Here is a 27,432-nt window from a genome sequence, read left to right as displayed (position 1 = left end):
TCTGTCCTCTGCTGTCTCTTACTAAATTTTCTTTAAATTTTAACTGAGGAGTGGGCTTTGCTTCTCACATCTTCTACATTCCTTGTGCCCAAAAGGTCGAGACTCTGACCCCAGGGTGCAGTGCTGAGCCCCTCCAAGGGCTCCTAAGGCTGCAGCCCCAGCACAGCCTGATGTGAGCACAGCTGTGCTGCTAACGGGGTTTGTCCTCTGCCAGCAAGAGCCTCAGCAAAAAATTTTCTTTTGCTACTGGCGTGGAAGAGAAGTCCCTGCACTCAGCAGGGCCAGCAGCTCCTCGCATCCCTTATAGGAGACAGGCATGAAGAAATGGGAAAGCCAATCGGCTTCCTCTTCCCACTGCAAGGAGGGACAAAGGCAGGATTGCTGCTTTGGCTCAAAGACATCCAGGCAGGACTGAGCAGCTTGGTCAGTGGTGGGATGCTGTTAATTTTTCTCCTTGCTCTCCCAGGCCTGCTGCTCCCTGGCCCCCTCACTGCCCCACAAAGCTGCAGTACAGCATGAAAGCTGGAGGAGGCAGGGAGCAGCAAGCCTAGTAAGGGATATGGAAGTGGTGCTTAGCACTGGCAGGGAGGAGGCAGGGCCAAGGACTATGTCCTGTGTGATCACACAGCCTGGCTAAGGTGACCCTCAGAAACACTCCGGTGCCAGCACAACCTGAGATCTAAGCTGTCAGGGTCCCCAGAGGAACTGTGAGGAACCAAGTAAATTTTTATTTATGCCACAACATATGTTATAGATCCACTTCCTGATATGGGGTGAAAAATTACTACAGGGGCTGTACACATGCTGGGACCCTTAACACACCCCATGCGTAAAGGAGGTTGTGAGGAGAAAATGCAGGCAGGCTCCGTCTCTGGGGGGCTGCAAGAGACTTCCCCCTTGGAGGTGGGCAGATCTCAAAGCCCAGGAAAATGTTACCCATCTGACCAATAGTCTTCCTAAAAGGGCTGGGTTATGGGAGGAATCTTAGCATACAAAAGCAGTCAAGCACTGCCAGTTTTTCCCTGCCGTTTTTGGTTTGATTGGGACCACCCCCTTTCTTTCTTTCTTAAGAAAGACTTTTCAGATACAATACTTGCTTTGTTTGCAATTTACTTTCACCTGAGAAATCTAGCAATTAGAATTCTCCTCTGTTCCCCTTACAGCAGCACAAGACACTAACTGTGAAGGACAACCACTCTGCTACTGGGACTGTAACACTTCAGACCAGGAGAAGCAGAAGCAGGCAAGGAGAAACGCCCCTCAAGGTTGGGCTGGAAAGTGCCTCCCTCCCATTGGCCTTTGCAGGCACATGTTAATGTCTTCAGTTCTATTGGTTGGTACAGTTGTTCCATCCCTGTTCTGCCCTTGTTCACCTTGTATGTACCCTTTCTGGAATGTTCTTCATTTCCTTGATGCCCATTGGCTATGTTTTGCCATATTGCTCCACCCCTCTTATCCTATTGTTTCCCCTGGTTGGCTGCCCCTCCTCTGCACCACTTCTGCCTGTCCCCATTGGACCTTGAACCTCAGACCCACCTCTTTCATCCCATATTTAACCCTGTGCCCTCAACCCAGTTTTGTCTTTGTCCTTGGACTGCCTTCAAGACCCAAGAAACCTTCCCTCAGATTTCCATGCCAAGACCCATCCTTTGCCTGTTTTCTCAGCCAGTTTTTGTTTTTAGCAAGCATGCTCTGGGCTCCAAAAGCACAGGCCTTTCTCAGAGGAACCCAGTGAAGCGCACTGCTTCAAGTGACCAGCACACTTGTGCCTCCCACTGGTGTCTGCCCTGTGACAGCAGAGCCACCCACCCACCAGCCAAGGCCACGAGGGAGTCTATCAGGAGAACACTTGCTTCTCTGCCCCCAGCAGAAATTACTTACAGCCCTCTCTCTCTAATGGCTGGGTTTGGGGTTTTCCCCTCTGACTTTTCCCCCCGCTTCCCTCCCTCCCTTTTTTTTTTCCTGGGCCACCTGACACAGGGCTGGGGTCAGTCACTTGTGCTACTTACAATGGTGGGGTTGACCACAAACACGCCAGGCAGATGTTGCTCTGCAATGCTAAGGTTTAGCACCCAGTTGAATTCAATCTTGCCAGTGTTCGCCAGGGTGACTGTGCTGTGATGAAGGTTATTAAACATCTGGAGAGAAGGCATAGGAGCGGGAAGTTACAGACCCAGGCCTGCTGCTGGGAGTCTCCTTCCTCTCTCCCGGGGTTGAAAGCACACCCATCATGGGAGCAGAGACCAGGGAGCAGATACGGGCACCTGGGAACCTAAGGAACCCCCAGGCACAGGGCACCTGCACAGGACCAAGGAGCTCTGGCAGCACACAGAGGTGTGCTAACAACCATGTGAGGGCCAGTAATAAATGAACCAGGGGACACAGGCCCTCTGCACTCTGAGGGGTCACCAACAGCCAGGAGAAGTAGAGACAACACTGAGGCGTCTCAGAAGAAAAGGCACCTGCATTTAAGTATTGGCAAGCAACATACACACAACAAGGGCGTCACAGGGCAACACAGACAGAGCCAGCAGCTGGAAATATCTGGGGGTTTTCAACTGAAAAAGAGTGAAGTGAGGATTATTCTGAGACAGTCTCTCCAACTATAGTGACTGAAAGCATAACTTCTTCCCTTAATTAATGTGTGGATCAAGCAAGAGCTTTAGACAAGAGCATTTCCTTGGAGGTCAGGCTTTAGGAGTGGATCAGTAAAGGGATGTCGCAGGGACATGCCCCTCAGAGGATCCCCACTGGGACCCTGCTTGCTGCAAGAGGCAGTGTTAGGTACCCTGAAAAAGAGGCATTCCCAACATCTTAGAGAGGCTTGGAGATGGCCATATTAAACCAGCTTGGGTGCCGGATGTGTCCCTCAAAGGTTGTACTTCCAAGCCCCAGAGCCAACAAAGGGGCTGGAAGGGAAGAAAGCCCTGGACTGAGGTGGGCAGGAACCCGCTGGCCGTGGTTCCAAGGCAGGGAGCTGTGCCAGGGCACATGTGTGGTACCTGAAAGCCGCAGTTGATCTCCCGCTGGCTCAGGGAGTAGCTGAGGTGTGAGGTCTCCCCAGTCAGCCCCACCTCGTAGGTGGGGCCTCCCTCCACGTGGCACAGTGCTGTGACACTAGCAGTGGTGTTGGGGTGGCCAGAGAAGGTGAAGGAGACTTGCTGTCTCTCTCCTGGCTGCAGCACGCCCGACTGTGGCAGGATACTGAAAGCCTGGAGGACAGGAGAGATTGAGATGTTGAGTGTGGAAATGGATGCAGAAGAGCATCTTGGAGCAAACTGCAGCTATAGCCAGAGGGGCCTATTCCTCAAACACAGCCAGAATCACCCTGATGTCATCCTGCATCCATGCCACTGACCAATGGAGGGACCATGGGGAAAATCTTCTTCCACACTCACAGATCAATGCATTCATTAATCCAGTACATTCAAGTGAACTTGGATGTCTCCTGGCAGTAGAAACTCTCTCGGATGCCCAGCTTGCCTTTAGAAAGCATTTCTTACTGCTTTTAGAAAAGGAAGAGACTCAAAGTGAGAGCTCTTGGAGCTCAGGGATGTCAGCGAAGGACTCCAGCCCAGATCATCTGACTCCTGAGGCTTTTCCCCTCGCTCTCTGACATATATGCTGCATTCTCAAGGTGCTACAGCAAAAGCTCCTGCAAAAATTTCCTATGGACCACCTGATGAGGTCCAGGGGGAGCAATGCCCTCCATAGGTGCTGCACAGCATCCTTGGGCAGCCCTACATGTCCTGCACAGCCTTTCCAACAACCAGTTGTTTCAGCAGCGCTTTGTGATGGGTCTGGAGGGATGTGAGGCCCCTCTGTGTGCAATGCTGAGGGCCACCAATGGGACTGGGAGCTACAGCCCTGCTTGCCACACTGAAAATGTGGAAGAGAGAGATTCCCTCTTACTCTCTCCACTTCGAGGGCACTCTGTGGTACATCCGCGGATAACCTGAATCCCCCCAAACCTAGTGGGACGTAATACTTTTCACAAGTATGTGGCGGCACCTGAAAAACAAGCCATTTTCTATGCTAGGAGGAAGAGACAGCCACTTTTGCAAAGTCTCCGTTTGTAAGACAGCTTCAGGGCCACCACTGCAATACCAGCTGTCAGGTGAAAGCAGACACCTGGAAACAGGTGGTCTGGCTGGGTTGGGAAGAGGCTACATGGAGATCAGGACTCATCACAGCTTGCTCTGGGAAAAAAGCTGGAGGTCTTGTCATCATGATGCAGATAAAAGCCTCATCTTACATTGTGAAGAAAACATGGCAAAAAAATCCCACACTCAACACAGGTCTGCAGGATCTCAGCAGTCTTCTCCAAGGAAAACTCTCCTATTTCTCCCTCCCACACACCTCATGTCCAACCACTGGCTCTGCTGCCCAGCCCATTCTCAAGGCACAGGACAGCAGGGCAGCAAAAAGGGAGGTCAGCAAGAGCATTACTTGTTGGTGGTAAGTTGGGGAGGCAACACAAGCAGTAGTGTACAAGAAAATCTACCTCTGCTCCTAAAGACTGGGCAGGATCCCACGATTCTCTCAGGGGTGTGGCTGGGTCCTCCCCATTTCTAATCTTGAAGCGTCTCATTTGAAACGCCGAGTAATCCAAACTCGTTCTCTTCTCCTTTGGTGGCTGGGGTTTGAACTTAGGTGGGTAATGCTCATACCTGGAAAATAACATAGCTATGAACAGGGACCTGCTGTGGGAGGAAGGGACACCTGCACGAGTAGCTCCTGGTCAGGATGCAGCTGCTGGGTGGGTGCTGGTGCCTTGAACTGAGAAATGGTTTGATCCAGCCCTTCTTAATCCAGGCTGGAGCAGGTCTGTTCTAAAGGCAGCCCAGCGATGATGGCACTGAAGTAGCACTGGTGCAGGCAGCTGCAACTGCTTGCATCGAGGGACTACAGAGGACAGGGATTAAAACCTTGTGGGGATGCAAAAAGCACAGTGGGAGAGGAAAAGACAGAGAAGGCAAGCAAAAAGGTGAGATTTGAGTCACCAAGGGGCACACCCGGCCAGTGATGAGCCAGCACAGTGCCCAACGCTAGAAACTCTGCAGCTCTACCAGGTATTTATCAGGAATGTTTCCTTGAGAGCAGTGGAACTGCTCCTTGTTGAGACAGGAGGAGAGGTGGGAGTGGAGAGATCTCCTACCTGAATTGGCATCCCAAGCTGAGCTCTGGGACGAATGGTTTGTCTGTGACAATTTTGGTGCCAGTGCCCACAGCCACCAACATAAATGTGGTCCAAAGGCTGTTCCCAATGAACAGCTGGACAGTGTCAGCAACAAGCCCAGCGTCATCCAGGGTTGCTGTGATAGTCACAGGAATCTTGCCCCTAGTGGGGATCACTCCTTGTCTGGGTTCAATAATGTAGCAGTGGGGTTTGCAAACCTGTAAGACAAGCATAATATGCATGTAGGATGGAAACCATACAGCCTGCTGTCTTGTGCTATATAAGAAAAGGAAAGACTAAAGAGGGGAGGATAAAAATCGTAAAGGCTCAATTTCCCTAAATTTAAGCAGCAGTATCAGGCAACAGCAGAGCTTATACCACCTGTATTTTCCTCTCCTTTAATGGACTCACCTAATTAAGCCAGTTTTACCCGACCCAAAGGACACCTATCCTCAGGAGAGTGTTCCTTTCCCAGTCTTTCTCTGGAGTATGTGTCAAGGAAAGCTGCTTTCTCTCTCCTGGCTTCTTACAAAGGCTTAAGGCCCGAGGAAGCCAGGACTGCTCAAATGCCATTCCAGAAACCACACAGCTGGAGGACACTGCTGAGAGCCTGAAGAATAAGCCTGCAAAGCCAGCTGAGCAATACCCCAACACCAGACTATTCTTTCCCGAGGGGCCATCAGTGCTTCTCAACATCCCCTAAAGGACTGAAGCCCTCACTTCCCACTGATCATCAGCTGTAGAGAGGTGCCCCAGTGCCCTCTGCTTTGGAAAAGTCACCTCTGAATGGTTACAGCCGAGCAGGAAAGCAGGAAGCAGAAGAAAACTGAATGACATGTCATGGGTGGGCATGGCCCACTCTTCCCAAGAACTCTTGTCATCTGCTTTCTCATGGACTTCATGGATTGGGCAAGAGAGCCCCGGGGAGGGGGAAAGGCCTTGCAGCAGCACAGCTGCACAAACACAGCTCTGCAGGTCCAGCCCTGGTACGAGCATGTGAAACCCATCCTTTACATGCCAGGCCCAGCCAGCCAAGGTGCATTGCTCCCTGCAGAGGCTGAAAGCAGAATTTCATTGTGGAGTTAGAGAAAGCTGTCCTGGAAAAATCCCTCACTTTAAGGTTGCATTTATCCCCCAAACAGCTGGAAAAGCAGCAAGAGGAAAAGTTCACGCCCCTCTTCCTTGGCTCAGGAGGCTGAGCCTGGACTCTCCCACACGCTCTGATGCTTTATCCACGGACTGAAGTCCACAGTATCAGGTTGTATCCAGCTCCACAAGTTCAACGCACCCAGCATGAAGAAGAACAAACCTCCAGCTCCTCAAAGGTCTCCCCCTCCAAGCAGACATCCCAACCCAGCCCCAGCCCCAGTCTACAAGCCCTTCCTGGCTGCACCAGCCCTGCTCCCCATGCCAGGGGAGCAACACCAGCTCCTTCTGCCCTATGCAGCCTCCACATATTAAGCAGCCTTTCTCAGCAGCTGCTCCCCAAAGGTGTGTTTTTTCTTAAATGGTTTGCTCCTGTTCCCCCTAGGTTGTAGGTTTAGCCTAAGTTGTACCCTCCTACCCAGGTGTCAATCTTCCCTAAGACCTACCCTTTCTTATAGAATGTTCTCTGTGCCTCCTGCTCCTGAATTGTCAATCCCACATTGTACCTGCCTCTTGTGGAATATTCTTTGCCCCTTCCCCCTGCCAAGCTGTCAATCTCTGCTTGTGCCAACCCCCTGCTTGGAAATCCCCTGCAGAAATCCCCTAATCTTGGAAGCCCCATTGGTTTGTTTAAATTGCTCCCTCCCGCTATGTTTCCTCACTGCTTAAAGTACTGGAAACCCTGCCTCGTGCTCCTCCCCAGTCTTCCCCCTCTTGGTTGAGAGTTTGTACCCTCCCCTAGAACCTCCCCTGTAGAAAAGTCCCCCGCACAGGCAGTGTGTGTCTTTTGTCCCTGAGCCCTGCTTGGAATGGATTGCCTGGGATTCCACGCAAAAGTTCCCTCTCTGGTCTTTGCCTCTGTCCTCGGTGCTTCAATGTATCTGTGTGCTGTAGAGAGCAAGCCCTGCTCTACTGCTGTGCAGACCATTGTTGGTCAGGGAGCAGCCACTCTCGGCGTGGGCTCAGGAGCTAGCTGGGGAACTCGGGCACCACGTCAGGCACAGAGGTCACAGGCTGTGGGGTGTCTACCCCCACACGGGGCTTTGTGTGGACAGCCCAACTGGCATGACCCACAGGAGATGTGAAAATTGCCTCCTCACGAGCAGCCTGAGGACACACCTCGCACTCGGCTCTCTAGTATTAACAGCAGTTTGGCACAAAGCAAACGTAGATGGAACAGGGAAACCACAGGGAAATCCATGCTCTCTGGGGAGCACAGGACCACAGGTTTCTCCTGATCTCAGAGCTCCAAAAATGTGACACGCACAGCTAAAGACCTTCCCTAAAATTAAGGGAGAACTTGTCAACACAATCCAGACTAATTTCTGCTCCAACATCTCTGCACCTGATTTCACTGGGGGGTGCCCCAGATAAAACCTCCAGAGCCAGGCTCTTCCTGCCTCGCTCAGATGGAATATTGGAGTATCTTGCCTCCTCTCACGCAGGGTGATACGGAAATGTTGCATATAAAAACCAAGTCATGGCTGCTTCTGACCAGTCCATTTCCCTGGAAAACAGCCCCCCAGATACTTACTGTCTCTACCCTGAAGTCTCTAGGGACAAGACCTTCATTGAAGAGGCTAAAAGTTTGTGATTTAGGCTGTAGCGCTGGGATCCTGCCAAACTCTATCAGCCTTGGAACTGGGTAGATGTCTGCCAGCCGTCCAGTGCTCTGTAATACTACACTCTGTTCCAGGAAGCAGGCGAGAAAGATTTTTTTAACAACCAAAACAAACCACAACACGGAAACCTAAAAAAAGCTTAAACAGCTCAACCCCTCTCAAGTTATTTCTTTAGGGACAGCTACCACTCTCCAGCTGAAATGCTGGGCTTTTGGGGAAAAAAAATGACATACTCATCTCTAAATTAAAAAGGATTAAGGTAAGAGAAACTTTCAAGCTACAAATTATTGATCCCAAGGTAAAAGCTTTGCAAGAAATCTCTGGTTAAGAGCAGGCTACAGTTAAACAACTGGTTATTCTGGTGGGGAGAAACCCTCCTCTTTAAGGTAAGCAGCCTGAAAGCAACTGTTTTGTCAAACTTCAGATTCCCTGGCACAGCCGGCACTGCCTGTCCTTCCTGTTGACTGATTTACATGCAGTGCCACAATGGCCCAGGTTCAGATGTTTGGCGTCATCCAGGGAATTTGGCATCATCATTTCCATATGTTGTAATACACGTTTAAATCCTTGCAACTACTCTTCAACTGCCAGCTTTCCCTTCTTTTACAGGAAGCTCAAGGTTCCCAGAAGTCTTTCACATCCTCTTTTGTGCTCAGAGAGAGGAGAAGACATTTTAAAACAGATGTTTCCAAAGTTAATAGCATTTTAAAGGTTAGTCAATTAAAATGACCCTCAATTCCAGCTTAGATGAACTACATTCTGTGTCAGACACTGAGATTACCAGCTGTAATGTAAGGCATGAGCTGTTTACACCACCAATCCCTTCTGGCCTCCACAGCAGCCTGTGCCTGTTTTCCCCAGAAGAATCCCTGTACACTTTGCACCCTGGCAGGACGAGTTGCACAAAGGCACACATCTCCCCTCGCACTCACCCGTGGGTTTCTCTCATCCCCGAACACGCCGATAACAACACTGGTGCGATGCTCGCCCAATGTTTGGACTTCGAGTACAACTGGAATCTCTGCAATGCTGTGAGGCTGGACAATCCCACAGGGCTGGGGGCTGGAGTAGAACACAGGAGTGTCCTCCATGAGTTTCTAGAAGGGACAGAATCAAATGCAATTTCAGAGAGACCTCTGAAGAAACTTTATAAACTCCTTAACATCCACCATAACAGCAACTGACACACATTTTTAAAAATCCCCAGGACAAAGGTAAAAGGCACAAAGAAGATGCAAGAATTGTAGGCTTAGCATTCTCAGGGCTCCTGCAAGGAGGCTGCCAGCACAGGCATTGGTGTCTGGGCTGGCAGCAGCTTTTCACAACCCTCTAAGATCTCCCACAAGAAATCACCCTGCAGACTAGAACATAAACTGTTTCTTCAGGAGGTTAAACTTCATCCTAATGTTTGCATTCATGTAGGATCCTGTTCTCAGCAGATCTTTAAGACTGAAACCAGCAAGGTCTTATCCAAACCCTTTTTCCCCCTAATAATCTCCTCAGTCATCTTTGCGACGAGGAGGTGGATGCGATGCCAAACCTGGGGAACAAGCCCGTAGCAGCCAGGAAGGTCGGTGTCATTCACAACGAGGAACTTCCTCTCATATGGCACCTTCGGGCGGCACTCATCGTACAGCAGCATGTGGGGGTACACTCGCAGCTCAGGAACGAGACATCTGGGCAGAGATGACCCCAAGAGAATCAGAGATACTGAGGGAACGGAGAACGTTTACCCCCGAAGATTGTGAAATGGAGCATAATACATTTGTCACTGTCAAACAGACATTTAACAGCCCTACAGTGATCAATTGCCTTCAAAGTCTTCCCACTCAAACATGTCTTGTCAAGGAGGGGCAAACCCTGAGAGGCAGCAGCCAGAGGCTGCCAAGTGCCCTAGGCAGAGCACTTTGTCCCACAGCTGCCTCAGCCCCTCCTTTACCCAAGAAGGCTTGCAAGGACTCCTGTAACAGTCCCAGTGATCCATGAGCTCTGAGGGAGCCTTCCCAAAAAGGATCAGTGCTCACTAAGGCTCAAGGAACACACAACTAGTGTGTCAGTAGAAATGACTCCCTTCTCTCCCATGGCACTGTTGCCCTGCCTGAGAACTCAGCTGTTTGCCCCAGCCTTGGAGGGCTCGGCACACCACCTGCCCTACAGAGTGGGTGATCACCCCCTCCCAGTTCCTACAGCTCTCTCAGTCCTTCACAGGTCCATGCACTGCCTGTCCCCAATTTTACACCTGCTTAACGAAACTGCAGCCCAGGCACTGACTGGATGGCTCTGCCTGGGAGAGGGAAGAGCACCAGGGAACTGCATCCCTCTTGTCATAAACTGATGCTCACAGTGGCATAGCAAGATAGAATTTGGCTGCAGCAAGAACAAGTTTTGGTTTAAGTCTGAGAACATTAAAGCTTCAACATGGGAAGCAGAGGGAAGGAGAAAAACGAGAGCTGGCCTGCCACATCAAGGGCTGTTTATCCCTCGTAAGATCTTGCCCTCACCACTCTTGCTGTGAGCCACTTCCCCGCTGTCACGTGCCCTCATGAACAGAAGCAGACCCTGACTCTCAGCAGCTGCTTGGTGTGTCCCAAAGCAATGCAGGGTAGTTGCAAGCCAGCACAACTCCACCTCTTGCAGGAAGAAGGAGAGGAGGCCCTCGGGAAATTTGTTGCACCTCAAGCACCAAAAACCAGGCCAAGAAATTATATCATTCCTGGTCCCTTTAGAAAAAGGCCCAGGACCGTGCTGGGCTGTGAGCAGCGGTGCTTTTCACCACAGGCTGCTTTCCAAGCACTGCTGTTCTCACATGCAGCTGGGCAGAACATGAGGCCATTAAACAACACTTCTCCATGGGAGCTGAGCCAGCAAACCCTGGTCAAGGCAGTGTGCTGGGGGAGGCCAGGGAAGTGCTGGTACCTGGCTGCAATGGTCAGTGATGCCACTCCACTGCCAAAACCCTCCAGGTCCACCAGCATTCTCCGGTAGAATTCCATCACGGTGTTGGAACACAGGGTCACCTGGTGGAAGAGAAGAGCAGTGAATTCTTCCTTTAAAAAGCTCATTACCCACATGTGATATTCTCCAGTTCTTGTTGCATGATAAGGAAAGGGAGGATTTGGCCTTAATTCTTCTGCTGGTCCATGTGTAGAGCACAGTCTGTGAGAGTAACAAAAGCTTTCTGGCAATACCAGATTTGATCAACACACCTTGCTATCAGGGTCAGCTAAATGAAAACATTAGACTAAAGCTTTCCACACCACTGTATTCAAATTAAGGCGCCAATTTTTCATCTGACTACAATGACGTAAATGCAGAGGAAATCTGCTGACTTGCACAGAATGAGCTTTACAGCAGGAAGCTGAGGGCAAAGGGTGGCCCAGCAAGTGCTGGGCAGTTCGTAGCTGCAGAATGTTTTGTCTCTTCTGGAGATCCCTGCAGGGAACACAAATCATTCTGCTCCCCAGGACAGCAGAAGCCAAACCAAGAACAAAAGGAAACTGCTTTATACAATGGCATCTCTCTAGCTGCCACCCTCTGTCCTCATCCTTCCTCTGCCCATTTGCAATCAAAGAAATTACTCTCAAAACCCCAAGAATGGCTTCAGTACTTGACTATATGGTATGTGATCTCGGCATACGGTTTTGGAAACCAAACAATGCTCCTTGAGGAATATCCCGAGTAAGGCAGCTAACAGAGGCCTCAGGCCAGTGCAGATCTCTTCCTCACACAATGCTCAAAGCTGGCAGCAGAGCTAAAGCCCTCCCACACTGCAGTGAAGCTTCAGCCCTGGTGCTGAAGCACGTATTGCTGGACTCTTCCCATACCTCGATATCCTGGTGTCCCTGGGGAGGGATGGTCCCTTGTTTGGGATTCATTGTAAACTCCCTTGGCTCCACATAAAAATGAATTCCTTCTGTCCAGGATGGGTCGCTGTCGTTGCGTATTTGGTCAAAGCTACTAACAGCAGGCTGCGTGCCGTCGTCAGACATGCGGAGCTTGAAGCTCAGGGGCACTGGGGAGGGGTTAGTGAGGCGGCAGGTCTTGGTGGAGGGAAAGCCTAGGAAAAGGACACAAATATCCATTTAGGCACCAGTTATGTCACGACTCTTGGTGGGAATATCCTGCTAGGATAAAAGTGTGATTGGGGTTTAGCTCCTTATTATCTGAACCACAGCTCACCAAAGAAGCTGCATGAGAAATTAATTGTCACTTAGCTCTCTTTGACACTGATTGCAGACTGCAGTCTTGAAAATGCCCAGTCTTAGCCCTGCTGAACACTGCAAGCTTCTCTCTTTCTGATGGAGAGGAGCTCCCTCACCTGCCCCAAACCAGCATGAGTTATTTGTCACTGATGAGTATGCACCCAGACCGAGCATTTACTCTGAAAATTCAAGCTGTAAAATTCCCTGTTAAGTCTGCCAACACTCCCACCATTTTCAAGAGATATAAACAGCGAGTTGTCATTGAGAGAAGCTACAGCAAAAGAACGAGGATGGAATCAGGAACTAGAACGTGATGCAAAGCACCCTACTGCAGTTTCTCTCTGCAGGATCCTTAAGGTATCTCTTGGTTCGGGCCAAACAGACAAAGCACGTGACGGCTCAGAGCCCACTCAGCTGGGGGCAAACGTGAGCCTTGCTTCGAGATTAGCAATCAGGAGCCATGTCCCATCTCACCCAACAAACAGGGACATCATACCCATGCTGTTCACTGTGATTGCTGCCTGCAAGGTTTTATTCTGCTTTAGCTCTGAGATTTGCTTTCCATACTGGAAAGCCAGAGATAGAGCCACGTATGGTGCGGTGTGGAGGCCCAGGGGCCTGCCAGGGAGATACCAATCTCCATGCCCTGGAAGGACAGGCATGCCTAAAGGGCATTTAACTCAGGACGACAAAAAGGGTTTCTCCCCACAGTTCTTTGCTCCTCTATGTTAATGTACCCCAGTTATGTCATCCCTAACGCCCTCCCCAGTTCTGGGAAGTTCTCCTTTCCCTGTTTAGCCATTGCCTCAAATTTTCCACAGTGTTCCACCCCCGTTTCCTTATTGGTTGTTGCCCTTTGCCCCAGCTTTGTACCGTCCCTGTGTTCTCAGCCCATTGGACCCTCGTGTTCTAGTCTGTCCCTTCTTGCCTTAAGCGTTGAATCTCCTTTGTTCTGGCTCTACTGCTCCTGGACCCCTTTAGTGTGTGGCCACAATAAACCTCCATCAGAACTCCATGCAGAAGACCCCTCTCGTCTTTTCTCCATCAGCTCCTTTCTGCTAGCTGTGGCTGTGTGGGGGTCATCTTTCTATTCCGGGAAGATTCCCGCCTTCCTTGGCAGACAGCTGTCTTTTAAACCAGGACAGAGACACCAGAAAATACTCCCTTTCTATTCCTTGGTACTCTTTGATCTCACAATGGCACCAGCAGCCCTGGAGTTCACACCCTGAAGAGGCTGCTGTGGCAGAACATGAGTGATGGATGTTTTCAAGTTCAAATGGTCCATTTTGGAATGCACAGATCCCTCACGCTGTGTCCAAGCCCAGGGAACACTCACCAAAGGAAATGTCACCGAAGTCGAGCTCATTGACATTGAAGTGTAAAGTTGGTTCAGGTTCAGAGACACATCCCCTGCGATGAGTAGGACAGAGGAGGAAATGAATTGGTTAAAGGGAATTGCAAAGTGTCTGGCTATCGTGGCTTGGGGCATAAAACCTGGTCAGGGGCACTGTGGGTTTCAAATCAACACACCACCACGTGCTCAGCACAGTGTCCACGTGGACAGGAGGCAGATAAAGCCCAGTGGCATGCAACCAACAGCCACTGATGGGGCTTTGGCCACAGGGCAGGCAGGAAAAGTCCCCGAGTTGTTGGTAGTCCCATGAAGGACCCTGAAAACACACTCAGACATGGCTCCATGCCTTAGTTTCCCCATCTGTAATGTGATGCACATAAAGGTGTGTAAGAGTTGGTCTGGAATTTTTCCCTCATACGCCTCACGACTGTCGCAAGGGCAGAGGCTAAGGCCCCGAGGACTCCCACCCGCTTCTGGACAGGAGTTCTGGCCTGGTCGAGGTGGATGCTTGCCAAGTGATTGTTTGTGTGTGTGCTGTCCACGGTACAATGCTTTTGAGCAGGCACTAACTGAAAACTGCATGTTCTGTATGCCTGCACCTGCTTCTCAGAGCACCTCACAATGGCCCACAAATCTCCCCACCTCTTGGCCGGACACCACTCCCTTTGGAAAAAGACTATAAAAAGTGACTGTCTGAAGAAGATTTTTGAGAAGTCCCTGCAGAAGACACGTCTATTGGCCGGACCACGAGGATGCGTCTCATCTGTTGGTAGCTGTTCCCCCATTCCCCTCTTTCTCTCTCTCTCCCTTTACTTTGTTTCCTTTTATATTTCCCCCCTCTATTGCAAACACTGAGTAGTTGGCACTCAATAAAAGTGCACTGTTTTGAGTAAACTGATTGTTGTCCCCTGTTGTGTCTTCTGCACCCCTGAGATCACATGAAGCAGCAGGACTCCCGCCTGTATTAACAGTGGATTGTGACAAAGTGTCCCTACAAACTTCTGTAACCAGCCTTTCCTGCTTTGCTACTTCTTAGCTGCAACTGCTGTTCCATGGAGGAGCTTTCTCAGGAGATTTTGACCCACACAATCATTACAGAGTTTTGAGACATGAAAACCCAAGCATTCTCTGAAAACAGCAGCAACAGTTCTACACAGTCAACAGGTGAATTCTAGAGGAAAGTAGGGAGGCTCAAGAGTCTGCCCCTGGGGCTGGAACACCAGCTCTGGAGGGGCAGAAGAAGGCAAGGAGAAACAGCACTCTAAGCTTACGGTGAGAAGTTCCTCCCTCCCATAGGCCTTTGCAGGCACATGTTAATGTCTTAAGTTCTATTGGTTTGTACAGTTGTTCCACCCCTATTCAGCCCCTGTTCACCTTATTTGTATTCCTCCTAGAATGTTCTCCCCTTTCCTGATCTCTGTTGGCTCTGATTTGCTGCAGTGCTCCACCCCTGTTATTCTTTTGGTTCCCCTGCTTGGCTGTCGCTCCTCTGCACCACTTTTCCCTGTCCCCATTGGACCTTGACCCTCAGACCTGCCTCTTTCATCCCATATTTAACCCTGTGCCCTCAACCCAGTTTTGTCTTTGTCCTTGGACTGCCTTCAAGACCCAAGAAACCTTCCCTCAGATTTCCATGCCAAGACCCATCCTTTGCCTGTTTTCTCAGCTACTTTTTGTTTTTAGCAAGCGTGCTCTGGGCTCCAAAAGCACGGGCCGTTCTCAGAGGAACCCAGTGAGGTGCACCAGTTCAGGACAGGACCAGTGTGGAGGGAGCAGAAAACATTCATTGAGCAGGAAACCTCTCTGTGTTCCTAGAACAGGCCCCATGGAAAACCATAGCTTAAAGATAAGAAACTGCTTGTTAAATGACAAATTAAAAAAGGAATTCAAACCCCCTGTTATCTTTCTGGTTCGTTTAGTGGTCTGGTTTAGTGGTTCGTTTTCCTTTAGTATCTATAGGCTAGATTTGAATGTCAAATCCTTCGTGGATTGGTCAGAATGCAGAATTCCCTTGGTAACTGGTGCAAAATGTAAAACCCTCAAAAGATACCAAACCACCTTAGAAAGCCCAGCCGTTGAATATGCTAGACTGGATACCTTCATCGAATAAACTATGGAATTGCCCCTCTCTTCATGTTCCGATCTCTTCACTCTACTGGTTTGAGGGGGAGCTCCGAGCTAGATTCTATCCAGGCAAGGCTTGGAAGCGTGCCCTGTCTCTGAGGATGGCTTTGGCAGTCTTGGGGATCACAAGGGGACCCCAAAACCCACCGGCAACTGACCAGCTTGTCACCAGTGCACCAGCTGGCACAGCCAAGAGCAATAGGACATGCATGTCCTGAATCTACCACACCACCTCACTGTCCTTGATCTCAGCAGACTCCAAAAGTCACCAACATCCGCTGAAATGAGCACTTGAAGCTGCACAACACTCACGAGTTTATTTCATGCTTGATGCCAGTCAATGCCTACTCTGCCTTTTGGTTAAAAATCAAGGACCAGTGAACTGTGCCTTCTGTTGTGTTTACAGGACTGCCACTGGCTCTGCTCTACACATCTCAACAAGAGACACCTGCCCTTGCTCAAGGACAAAGCTGCTTATGCAATAACATCCCATGACCAGTTTGGGGGAGGGACAGAGGAGAATCAATTATTTGATGGTGAAAGGTTCCCTCTCGATTCCCAAAATAGAAAAGCAGTACTTCTCCTCCAAAAACAAAGCCAGCATAATTGTTTCTCTACTATGGACAGACCTACTCACCGCTTTTCTCTTGCTAAGCAATAACTTTCTTGTTCTTTTTTATCCATCTCCCTTATATTATTGGTATAATCGACTGCAGATTGCTTTCATTTCTTTACTGCCTTGAGTCAGGGCCTCCCAACAGCAGCAGGTAGCTCCAAAGCTCCAGAGCAGCCAGCATCAGCTTTCCTGCTTACACTACATCATGCTACCAGCACATGGCTCAGGCTAGCAGGGACAAGCCCTCGTGCTGCTGTGGTCCTGAGACTGAGCTCTGCCTCCCCTGCTATCACCCCTTCTCCCTTTTGCTGGGCCAGGATTATCTCTTGCAATGGTACCAGCCTACAGGATAATGCCCATGGGATCAGCCCTTTCCCGGCTGTAGAAAGGAGGCACCAGAGCACTCTCTGCACAGGAGTTGGGAGCACAGCCTGCCCCCCACAGCATGGCCATGACAGGTGAGGTGAGGCTGCTGCTGCCCGTTTGGGATGGATTCTTAAGGGAAGTTTTAAAAATCACTGCTGCTGGTGCCGAATCACCCAGGCTGGCCCATCTCCAACGCCCTCGGGGCCTTGCTGGGTGTTCAGGTGGGACATCCCAGAGCAGCTACTGCCCAAAGCTGATCCATCCCACTGCCTGCCACGGCCCAAGGCAGAGGGAGATTCCTGCAGGGAGGAGTCATTCCAGCTCCAAGGTACGACACATGGCAGCACGCACCCCCACATGAAGGCAATGCCAGGATCAGAGCAGAGATTAAGGCCTCAGGCAAGACCTTTTTTTTTTCTGCTCAACCCCAAAATGAGGCAGGTGGGGGATGTCGCAGAGACAGCTGCAGATGTGCCCACCAAGTTCCCAGAGCCCTTACTTGATTGTCAGGATTGCAGACGTAGGAGATCCAGCCACGGAGAACTGGAATTCTTCCTCAAACCTCCCTGCTACGGTGGCATTGAAGGAGATCTGGATGGTCTGGATCCCACCTGGTGCAATGATGCCCTCCTCAGGTGCAAATTTGAAGCAGTAGCCCACGTTTGCGGTTGTCTGGATATAGGTGAAGGGAGCATCAATAGCTCCATGGTTCATCAGTGTCACCTGCAGCAGCAAGAAAATAAAATGGAAATACATGTGGAATCTTCCCTTGGTGTGAGTTACTGTCTAATGATGCAACTAACACCCAGGAAAGGCAGAAGATGCTTTGTGCTGCTGAATGGCAGAAGTCAAAAAAATACAACAGGACAAGTTCTGCCTTTGGGTTTTCATGCAAAGCAGTGGTAACTCCACATAACTGGAATCACCCTGGGGTTATCCCATGGACACAGAGCAGTCCACCTCTGGTCAGCATCACCAAGCTCATTCAGACCTGGCCCTGAGAGCAATGTGGGGTGATTGCAGCTGCACAGTGAATCACCACAGAGCTGCTGCTGTCCCAGCCAGCACAGCTCCAGCAGTACCATCAACTTATTCACCTTTTCCCATATCATGAAAACAATACATTGGTAATGAGGCATGAGCATCCATATGCATAGACAGCACCATCTTTTGGTAAGAAAACTCAGCATGTCTTTCCACATCCAAGCTCTTGAAAGTATCTGGCATGATGTAGTGCCTCATTTTTAAGCTCTTTCAATTGCTCTTTTTATTTCTTTTGTAAACTTGACACTATTGAGGGGGAGGCAAATAGGTAGAAAAATCCTTTGCTTTATTCCCAGGGACAGTCTTCTCTTTCTACAGTCAGAGATGCACCAAGGCTGAAGTGAGGGACTGGTCAGCAAGGGGAAGAACTCCCAAGGCCTTTGTAAGGGCCAGCACTGAGCCAGGAGGCTGGATGGCTTTCCTGTGACTTCCAGGAATAAGCAGGAGACACTTGACTGAAAATTGTTTGCCATGGACTGAAGGTCAAACGTGGCCAGTTTGTTCCAGCTGCATCTGAAGAGCTCAGTACAAAGGTGCCTTGTGTCTGGAGCTGCCACAAAAGCCTCTGAGCAAGCAGCTTTTTGACCCAGTGTTGCTTTCATGTGTCAAGCGCTTTTGCAGGAAGCCTCCCAGCTGATCCCCAAGGAAGGCTGCCCAAAAGCAGGGATTGGCGTTTCATGAACAACAGACACACCTTTGTGACCCCCCAGATTTGACCAGAACGTCAAATATCCCCTGCTCACAACTGCCCAGGTTGGCAGGAATTCCACAGGTCCACCAGGCTTGCTGCTGCTGCTGCCTCAGGAGCCATCAGGATCCATCCCAAGCCCTGCTGCTCACCTCATAGACGTAGGTGGTGTTGACAAAAATGTTCCCAAGGTTCAGTGCACGACAGCTGAGTTCAACCAAGGGTCCTTGGCCTTGCCCTCTGAGGCGCAGGGGCAGCCTGCTCTCACGGCCTGCGGAGAGATGTCCATTTCAGTACAAAAATTCCCTCTGTTATACTGTATTTTCAAGGCTGCCTCAATGCCAGTCCCTGACTCTGAGATGGATGCAACCAACTCCTGATGCTGCAGGAGAAGATATGGACCCTTCTCGTCTCTCAGGAGATATCCCTTGGGGCTGACTTCCAATTTCTAACCCATTCCTTGGGCTGCTTTCCAATTTTAGCCACCAGTTTGCTGAGTTTGAAACATCTCTGATGTCTTGTAGTGACGGGCCAAGAAGCCATGAGTAAAATGGAAAGAAAGAAAATGTAGGTTAGATAATAGGAACACATTTTTTTACTGTGTGGTTGGTGAGACACTGGAGCAGGTTCCCAGGGGAGTTGTGGAGGTTCCAGCCCTGAAGTGTTCAAAGCCAGGCTGGATGGGGCTTGGAGCTACCTGATCTAGTGGGAGGTGTCCCTGCCCATGGCAGGCCTTGGCACTAGACGATCTTTAAGGTCCATTCCACCTTTAACATACTATGATTCTATGGTTTCCTTCCCATGCACTTAGAGGAGATTTGAAATCCATTCGCCGAAGGCACAAAGCTCATAAAGAGTTTGGCAATTGCCAAACTACCTGGCCCAGTAGCACAGGATTTTGTTGCCAAAGTCCTCAACTTCTGACACTCAGCACTGTGTTCTATTTCCACAGCCAGAGCTGCCAGGGGACAATTCCCACACAGGGACAGAAGGAGCTGCTGGCCAAGGGTGGTCCTTCTACAAACACCCTGGGCTCAGTGGGGCTCAGCCACCTCTGGTCTGGTGGTGTCTGGGCAGTGGGATGTGATCCAGGGTCAGGGAGCACATTTCTAACTCAGCTCCTTCCCTCTGATGATGGATCCATGTCACATGGAGCCATCCTGGAGGTCAGTGGTCTAGAGGGACTTAGTGCTGGTTCACTAAAGCTGTTCTGCTCTCTAGCTCTTTGGCCTTTGTGGAAATGCTGGCAAAGTCACAGCATGAAAACTTTTCCCTGCACTGCCTGCGTTGTTGTGGGATCGGTAACCCAGACACAGGTGTTCTGAGCCCTGGCCTTGCACGAGAGACTCCATGGAAGCTGCAGGGACAGTGGGGATGTGCCAGCACTGCCCTGCTGACCAGGGACTCTTCCCAACAGGTACAGGGGAGCCCAGCGGGCTCGGCCTTGCACCATGGCTTCACTGTGGGTGAGAGAAGCAGGGGAAAGGAGCTGTACCTGAGATGCTGCAGTAAGCCACACTTAGATACCCTAGTGCTTCTAGGGGTTTAAAGGTCACCTTGATTTCGGCCGAACAATTCGGCTTGATCTCTCCCTCCTAAATCAGAAAGAGACAGCAAAGCATTAATCTTCAAACTTCGCATTTCTTGTTTTCAACCACAGTCCCGTAAGCCTTTATTTAGAGCATTAGTGATGAGTGAACAACACAAGGAGCCCTAGGAAACACTTCAAACCCCAGCTCAACACACTGCTGGAAGCTCTTAATGCTCAGCTGATCAGCTCCCACTCTCCACAACATTCCTACTGCTCTGACACAGGCTCTTGGTCACATCATGCTGCTGTCAGCTACAGTGGTATGCAACTGCCATTGTGCACTGGTGGCTCTTCTCAAGAAGAGAACCCTTCCTTGGAAATAAAAATATTAGTTTAACCTGTTTTGAAAGAAAGCAGACGTTAGGATTATTCTAGGTTTTACTCCAAGATGAGAAGGGATTTTGCACCGTGCAGCCACCAGGCATTCCTCATCTCTCACAATACCAATACTCAGAATCAAGGCTCTGGTTGATGGGAGGACTTGGGGGGTTTGCTTGCATAAACAGAAAAGAAAAAGTTTTCTGTCCCTGTGTGCAAGAGAATTCAAGAGGCCCATTTCAACCTTCCACCTTTGTGTCCAGGCTTACAGATGGCACTGGAAGGGAGACTCAGAAATAGTGCAAGTCATGGTTACAGGAAGGGATTGGCATTTCTGTGATGAACCTTGGGCTGAATTTGGCCTCCTTTTCCCAGTGACCCAACGCATGCTTCAGGTCAATATGTGAACTGGCAGTGCTCCAACAGCCTGTGCTAAACCCCACGCACCACGTGCCGGGGGAGCCCCTGCCTACAATAACTGCTCCCTGTGGACACTGCAAGGACACGCACCGAGTGCCCTTGAGCTCGAGCCCTGGCAGCAGAGCTCGGCTTTGTCAGGCTCCCAGTCTTGCCTTGAGCCTGCAGGGCAGAAATGCTTTTAGCAGGGAGCTCTGCAGCCGCACACAGAAACTCCATGACTTCCCTCTCAGCACATGGAGCCAGCTGAGGATCTGCCGAGTGACCGCAGCCGGCAGGATGGGGGCGGGGGAGGATGGGTGGGAGGAGGAAGAGGAGGAGAAGGAGGAAGAGGAGGAAGATTCGGTTCTCAGCGATCACTTACCATTGGCTCAATGGAAAAAATGTCATCAGAGAAGAGCATGGGGTCTTCTTGCACCTTTTCCATCTCCTCCTGGACCATGTAGCTCAGGAGGGCAGTGTGATCTTCACTAGAGCCTTCCTCCTGCTCTGTATCTTCCTGCTCGATGAAGTTGTCCGGTGGCACCTCTTTCAGTGGCTGCAGCAAATAGCACTGCCTGCAGCCACAGGGAGAGACAAAGCCAGCAGGTTGTTTAATAAGCCACATACTTGCAGAGAGAAGTGTGAGTGCAGGAGAGCAAAGCACCTGGGGAGGAGGAGCAGCAGCAGCTCCCCAGCAAGGGCTGACCACAAGCCATGGGGGTCCCAAATGGATCGGAGGATAACTTGTCCACTGGCACAGCAGGTAGTTTTACTCCACACCTGCTAGCTCAGGAGAGTTTTGGAAAGCCAGCATCCCTCAGGAGAACCTCCTGGCTCAAAGCCTCTGCCAAAACTGAGGGAGAATCCACCAGTCACCTCAACTGGCTTTTCCCACCACTGAGCTGCTCGGGGGAGGCAGATAAAGATCACGGAGCACCCACTGCAGGACTTTCCTGGGAAGGGGAGACGATGCTGGGTTGCAGCTATGTGTTACCAGCATCATCACTCTTTGTTTCTTCCATTTTGGACCTGCCCCGTTCCCTGCTCTGTCTTTCACAAGAGCACTTCCAAAGGAAATGGATGGATTCAGGCACCACATCCCTTCAGTGACATTCAGGGTTTTATATGCATGAAAAGAGAGGCTCTGAGAGGGGGTGAGACTTGGTTGTGCAGGAGGGAGACAGCAAACTCCTGGAGAGACCTTTTCATGATCCAGAGCTTTTTGAGTCCCATCCCAGTACACGATAGTAGAATGTCCTGAGAGGGAAAGGATCCTGCACTATCTCCTCTCATAAACAAGTCCTCTCTGCTCTGCGATCCCAAAAGCTTCTGTGACAGCAGGATAGTGGCTTTGGAGCTAAAACCATCCCTAAGACTGGAAGTCAGGAAGAACAAAATGTCCTCGTGACAGTCTAACTGGCATGAAGACAGATGTAATTGGGAAAAAACCCACAAAACCAAAAGCAATTGGAAGTTGACCTTGAGGAAACCTAGTTGCTTCTGAGGGGAAAATAGATCACCTGGGCTCCAGGCTAGTGGGAAAAATGGAAATAAGCAGCCCAGGGAAGTAGCCAGAGAAGGTAATGGGATTTTCTTTTAACACAGAGAGCTTGTATGGAAGTCAGACACTGTGTAATAGATAGAGAACAGTGCAGAACCAAGAAACCCAGGGCACTAAAGGACCCTCTTGCCAGCCATTCGATCTCCCGGTCCTTTGCAGGCAATTTAAAATGGCTCTGGGGAGTGCGAGAGACCTGGCCCGAAGGAAACAGAGGCTTGCTACGGCAATTTGGGCACGGTAGTTTTGCACAGAAGTTTTCACACGGGAGTTTTGGCACAGCAGTTTTGGCACAGCAGTTTGGCACAGCAGTTTGCTCGGTGTTGTTTCAGTTTCTGCACAGCAGCTCACACAAACAGGCTGAGCAGAAAGGGAGCAGCCACCCACCCTCCTTGTGTAGTGAGTTGTGTCTTTTGGCTTGTTGTGAGGTGATTGCATGGTTTTTTTTCTTTCTTTCCTCTTTCTGCTTTTTTTTTTCCCCAGCAAATGATTAAAAGCCATTGCTGCTGCCAGCAAGAGTGTACTAACTCAAACAGAACCCCCCAGGAAGGACACAGCTGTCCAGGGCCCTGGCTGCAGGGAGGGTCTGAGCCTGGTGTTAGTATCAGAGGATAGTGCAAGAGACACCTGCGTGCAGTGTGAGCAGGTGAATGATCTGCTCTGTCTGGTGGCAGAGCTCAAGGAAGAAGTGCAAAGGCTGAGGAGCATTAGGGAGAGTGAAACAGAAATTAACTGGTGGAGTTACACCCTTCCAACCCTGAGAGAAGCTCACTGGAGTCTGAGGAGCTCTGCCCTTCTTGCGATCAGGCAGAAAGAGGACACCTAGGAGACGGTGGGGAATGGAAATGTGTCTCTGCTAGGGAGATAATAAAATTCCATCCTGACCCCCATCACCTCCCCAGGTGCCCTGACAGGATTGGTATGAGGCCCTGGATCCAGAGGGTCAGGCAGATGGCACTAAGGAAAAAATTCTGTCTGGAAAGTCTCCCAGTTGCTCTTCATCTGCCAGACAGATCACAGCCTCAAGTATTAAGAAGAAAAGAAGGGTAGTGGTAGTAGGTGACTCCCCTGTAAGGGGAACTGAGAGCCCTGTGTATCAACTGGATTCATTCCACAGGGGAGTCTGCTGCCTCCCTGGGGTCTAGGAACTAGATAGCACCAGGAAATTCCCTAATAACTAATGAACTTCATCTGCTCACCACTGTCTCTGGGGCGCAGTGACCATGAAATAATAGAGTTCTCAATATTTGGTGAAACAAGGAAGGGGCATCAACAAAACTTCCACTCTGGACTTCTGGAGGGCAGACTTCAGCCTGTTCAAGAGACTGGTTTGGAGAGTGTCTTGGGAAACAGCCCTTATAAACAAAGGGGTCCAGGAAGGATGGACATACTTCAAGAAAGAAGTCTTGAAGGCACAGGAGCAGACTGTCCCTGTGTGCTGAAAGACGAGCTGACAGGCAAGACAGCCAGCCTGGATGAGCAAGCAGCTTTTGAAGGAACTAAGGGGGAAAAAAACAAAAAAAAAAGAAAGAGGAAAGAGGGGCTGGCAAGTCATGAAATGTTTAAGGATGTTGCCAGGTCATGTAGGAAGAAGATTAGAGAGGCAAAAGCCCAATTAGAACTTGCAGAAATCCAGTCATTGCAATCAACCTTTCTTCCCAAAATGCCATCCTTGGTTGGAATAGACATGGAACTGCAATGCTAAGTGCTGAGCTCCTGAAGCCTAGGACACACACCCTAGTGCCAGAGATGGTTTACTTGGCCTAACCATTCAAAAGCACCAACACCCCCCTGAGGCCATATGTTAGTTTTAGTCTTGGGCCATGTATCTGATTGAAATGCATTTTTCAAACCAACCTCCTCTTCTCTTCATTCTCATCTTCCTCAGTAGGAAAAGTCTTCCACTGGAAGTGGGCTGTGATGTTACTCCTGTTCTCAATGAACATGGTTGTATAGTTTGACGTGTTGATAAAAGTCTTCCCAATCTTCATGGAATATGTGCTCAACCCAATGTTGGCATCTACAGCTTCTCCGTGAAGGTTTGTCTGGATGCTTTTTTCACCTGGAACAAAGCAATGAGGAGTCTTTGCTCAGCTCACTTGCTGATGGAAGCACAAGGAGCAGAGCAAACAACAGGTTGCACTAGAAAGTGTCACAGCTTTTAGCTGTATTAGCAGTTCCATGGATCAGTACATTTGTCACATCCTGACAGCTCTGTATGTACGGCGTGAGGATGTCCTGGGCACCTCCCTAAACACCTTATTTCTGAGTGTGTTTGTAGAGATTTGGCCCCAAGCTGACAGTAGGTACAGTGAGATTGGTCAGATGTGCTCAGGTGACCCACTCAGATCACTGGGATTTCTGCATCAAAGTCCTTCAGGTGACGCTGAGGAGCCCTGTTCAGTCCTGCCTTGCCCAGGGTGTCCCTTGGGTACCCCACGAGACTCCTGTCTCTCCAGATCCCTTGGATCCTTTGTTGCTGACAAGCAAATATGCCTGGGGGCATGTGGGCAGAAAAAAGAGGCCCAGAGGAACAAGTGAAGTGACAGCCCACCGAAGGAGGGGACACGGGCAAGGAAACACAACCAGCCCGGCTCTGCAATGTGACAAACCACTACAAAATGAACACCATGAAAATCATCATCATCTCCCTGTCCAAACCCACAGCCACATCAGTCTTGAAATACTTTATATTGTTCTGATCTCAAAACCCAACTGGAGCATTTAAAATGAAATAAAAAAGAGACAAAGGAAATATTAATAAGAACCGAGCAGCTTCTATATGAAGATTGAATGGGATTCCTCAGTCTAGAAATCAAATGGGAGATAGATCTGAGAGGTCCGCAACAGCATGAATGGCCTGGGAAATGGGGACGAGGAAAGATTTGTCCTGATTTGTCACCAAACAGGAACTTGAGGGCCTGAAAATGTTATTAGACAGAAACTAAATATATGTGTAGAGGGCAACATTAGAAAAAGGGTCTGTGACAAGCCAATGGAGAAGCAGCATACGGGACAGAGGTGTGCAAGAAATACATTGCATTGGAGAGGGTCTGCTGGAGACCTCACACCTCACATACAGCACTGCTCAGCAATAAAATCAAACTTCTCCCAGGCATAGCCACACGATAGTGGAGAATCAGGGTTCCTCCTTCCTCCACTCAGCAACTGCCAGCAAAACAGGATTCCAAAAATCTTAGCCCTGTTAGAGGGGATCCACTTTATCAACCCCCTAAACACCAGGGAGTTCTTAGTTTTCTTTAGGGTAAAGCTGGAACAGGGGAGGGGATTGCTGGAAACATTGCTGGAAAGCTGGAACATCTAGAGGGAATTGAGGAAGATGTGACAACAGGGAGTGATGTGGAGAACTGTCCTGTGCCCTGTGCAGGGCCCAGCACTCACCTGTGTTGCAGCACACTGCCAGGGACGCGGAATGGTCACCAATAGTCAGCGGGTGAAATTCCACTGTCACCTGCATGGTGTCACCGGCGCCCAGAGTTCCCCTGGCTGGAACCACGGAGAAAGGACTGCAACACAAAGACAGGGATCAGGACTCAGGGGGACATCTGGGGATGGTACTCCTTCTGCAGTGCAGGTCACTTCAGCTCACTTGGGCAAGCGGGGAGCAAACAGATGACAGTCAACAGAAGACAGACAGAACAGACGGGATCAGAAACAGCTACTGACCCACTTGTGAGGAGATCCAGCCCTCAGAAGATCCTGTGGGATAAAACGACCTCATCTCCCCCATACTCTGGCAGGAGCACATCAAAGAAGCAGAACAGGAGGTTTCTGTGTATTTACCAGCAATGCAGTCTGGGACTCTGGGTTGCCATCCAGGCTGGTAACAGTTCGCTTGGCCCACCAGAGAAACTGTGTAATGTGTTGGAAATAATTATGTAAATGTGTTGGTGCACTTTGGATTTAGCAGGAGCAATTAGGATTGGTCACCAGGTAAAGAGCTCTTGAGCCTGACAAACACAAGACTCTGTGCTTTGATGCTCAGGGACAGCTCAGGTGAAATGTGCTTCTGCCCAGCAGCTGCTGGGCTTGGTGCTCTTCTACAGCCCCATTGAGGAAACAGAAGTTCCTGGCCTTGGTGATTTGCTGGTGATCAATCTGTCACTTAAGAGTGTGTTCTGGGAGTTTGGTGATGAATGCATCACATGCAAAAATAAAGAGAATATCTGGCAAGCTGAACTTTGCTCATGCCAATAGTGACAGCTGATGAAGTTGCTTCAGGTTCTGCTCATTAAGGACCTATGGCTGCAGTTATGGGCCTGACCTGTTCCCATTACCACTAGTGAGAACATTGCTATTGGCTGATGGAGAAGCCTTGGGCCAGCAATGTTTATGTGCTGCACGAGAGACTTTGGAGAGAGGGCAAGAAAGACAAAGCCCCAGCAGCCCCAGAGCCAGATTGAGCCTGCCCTCAAATGGCAGAATGGGAATAACAATCCTGGAGGTGACTTCAGGGGTTGTCTGAGAAAGAAAGTATCTTCTTACTTTCAAATTATCAGGAGAAGAGGATCCAGCCAAATTCAGGACTCAGTTGTCAGGACTGAAAAACTGAGTGCAAATCAGCCCCTGCAACTTCTACATCCCACCCCGGGCTGTACCCACCAGACTCCTCTATTACTGCTGTAGCAGCCATCTCTCACATAGACCTGGCTCCCCAAGACCCAAGCACACAAGCTCTACAGTTAAACTTCACTCCTCTGATTTTCAGCCAACATCACTAAGCTATTCCCTGAGCCCACACATAGAAGGGCTGTGAAGGAGACATCCCTGACACTGTAATAACCAAATGAAAACCATTTGGTTGGGGCTGGCAGGCTAAATTTTGGCCTTTTATCTGTTAGTTGTGAGCTGTTCTTTAAGACAGTTCTCATCCTGTTAGATCTACCCTATCAATGACTCACTACTGCACCTGACAGTCAGAAAAGATAAGGTATGGAGATATGGAGGGGGTTTCAATAGGTTGAATGGGTTTTCTTCTCTTTTTAACTAGGACCATTTGCATGCTTGTTTTCTTGTATGGCATCTAAAGACAGGTCCAGATCTCCCAATGGCACCTTGCAATCCCCAGACACTGGTCTTGCTTTGAGCAGTGTGTCTGCTCAGATGATTTCCAGAGGCTCCCCTCCAGACAAAGTTATTCTATACTTCTGTCTTCTAAATCAGCCCAATTGCTTTTCACATATTCACTAAATGTCTCCTATTTC

The 27,432-nt window shown here is 49.8% G+C and overlaps 1 protein-coding gene across 1 annotated transcript; it reads right to left on the bottom strand.

The window, feature by feature from the left end:
* Positions 1-243: 243 nt before the first annotated feature.
* On the bottom strand, positions 244-26,861 carry LOC148222322 (axonemal central pair apparatus protein HYDIN-like). The gene is made up of 19 exons (XM_088172237.1): positions 26,827-26,861; positions 25,610-25,734; positions 24,065-24,269; positions 21,032-21,224; positions 20,698-20,829; positions 19,837-19,936; positions 18,494-18,612; positions 17,109-17,332; positions 13,486-13,559; positions 11,772-12,004; positions 10,864-10,964; positions 9,488-9,623; positions 8,880-9,044; positions 7,860-8,012; positions 5,159-5,397; positions 4,505-4,670; positions 3,003-3,212; positions 2,010-2,138; positions 244-354 (listed from the first exon to the last, which is right to left on the bottom strand). The coding sequence occupies exons 1-19, from the start codon at positions 26,859-26,861 to the stop codon at positions 244-246; spliced, it is 2,850 nt and encodes a 949-aa protein (XP_088028363.1).
* Between the last annotated feature and the right edge of the window lie 571 nt (positions 26,862-27,432).

The sequence above is a fragment of the Sturnus vulgaris genome, chromosome 12, assembly GCF_052056855.1.
Source record: "Sturnus vulgaris isolate bStuVul1 chromosome 12, bStuVul1.hap1, whole genome shotgun sequence".
Lineage (NCBI taxonomy): Eukaryota > Metazoa > Chordata > Aves > Passeriformes > Sturnidae > Sturnus > Sturnus vulgaris.
The sequence above is the reverse complement of the archived record's forward strand: the minus strand, read 5'-3'. Positions and strand labels throughout refer to the sequence as shown.

Coding starts and splice junctions, on each gene's coding strand:
- LOC148222322 (XM_088172237.1), bottom strand. CDS start 26,861: ATGGCTGCTACAGCAGTAATAGAGGAGTCTGGTGG. Junction 21,225..24,064: donor GAGAATGAAGAGAAGAGGAG/GTTGGTTTGAAA, acceptor CTGTGGCTGCAG/GCAGTGCTATTTGCTGCAGC. Junction 3,213..4,504: donor CCCAGTCTTTAGGAGCAGAG/GTAGATTTTCTT, acceptor CCTGTCCTCCAG/GCTTTCAGTATCCTGCCACA.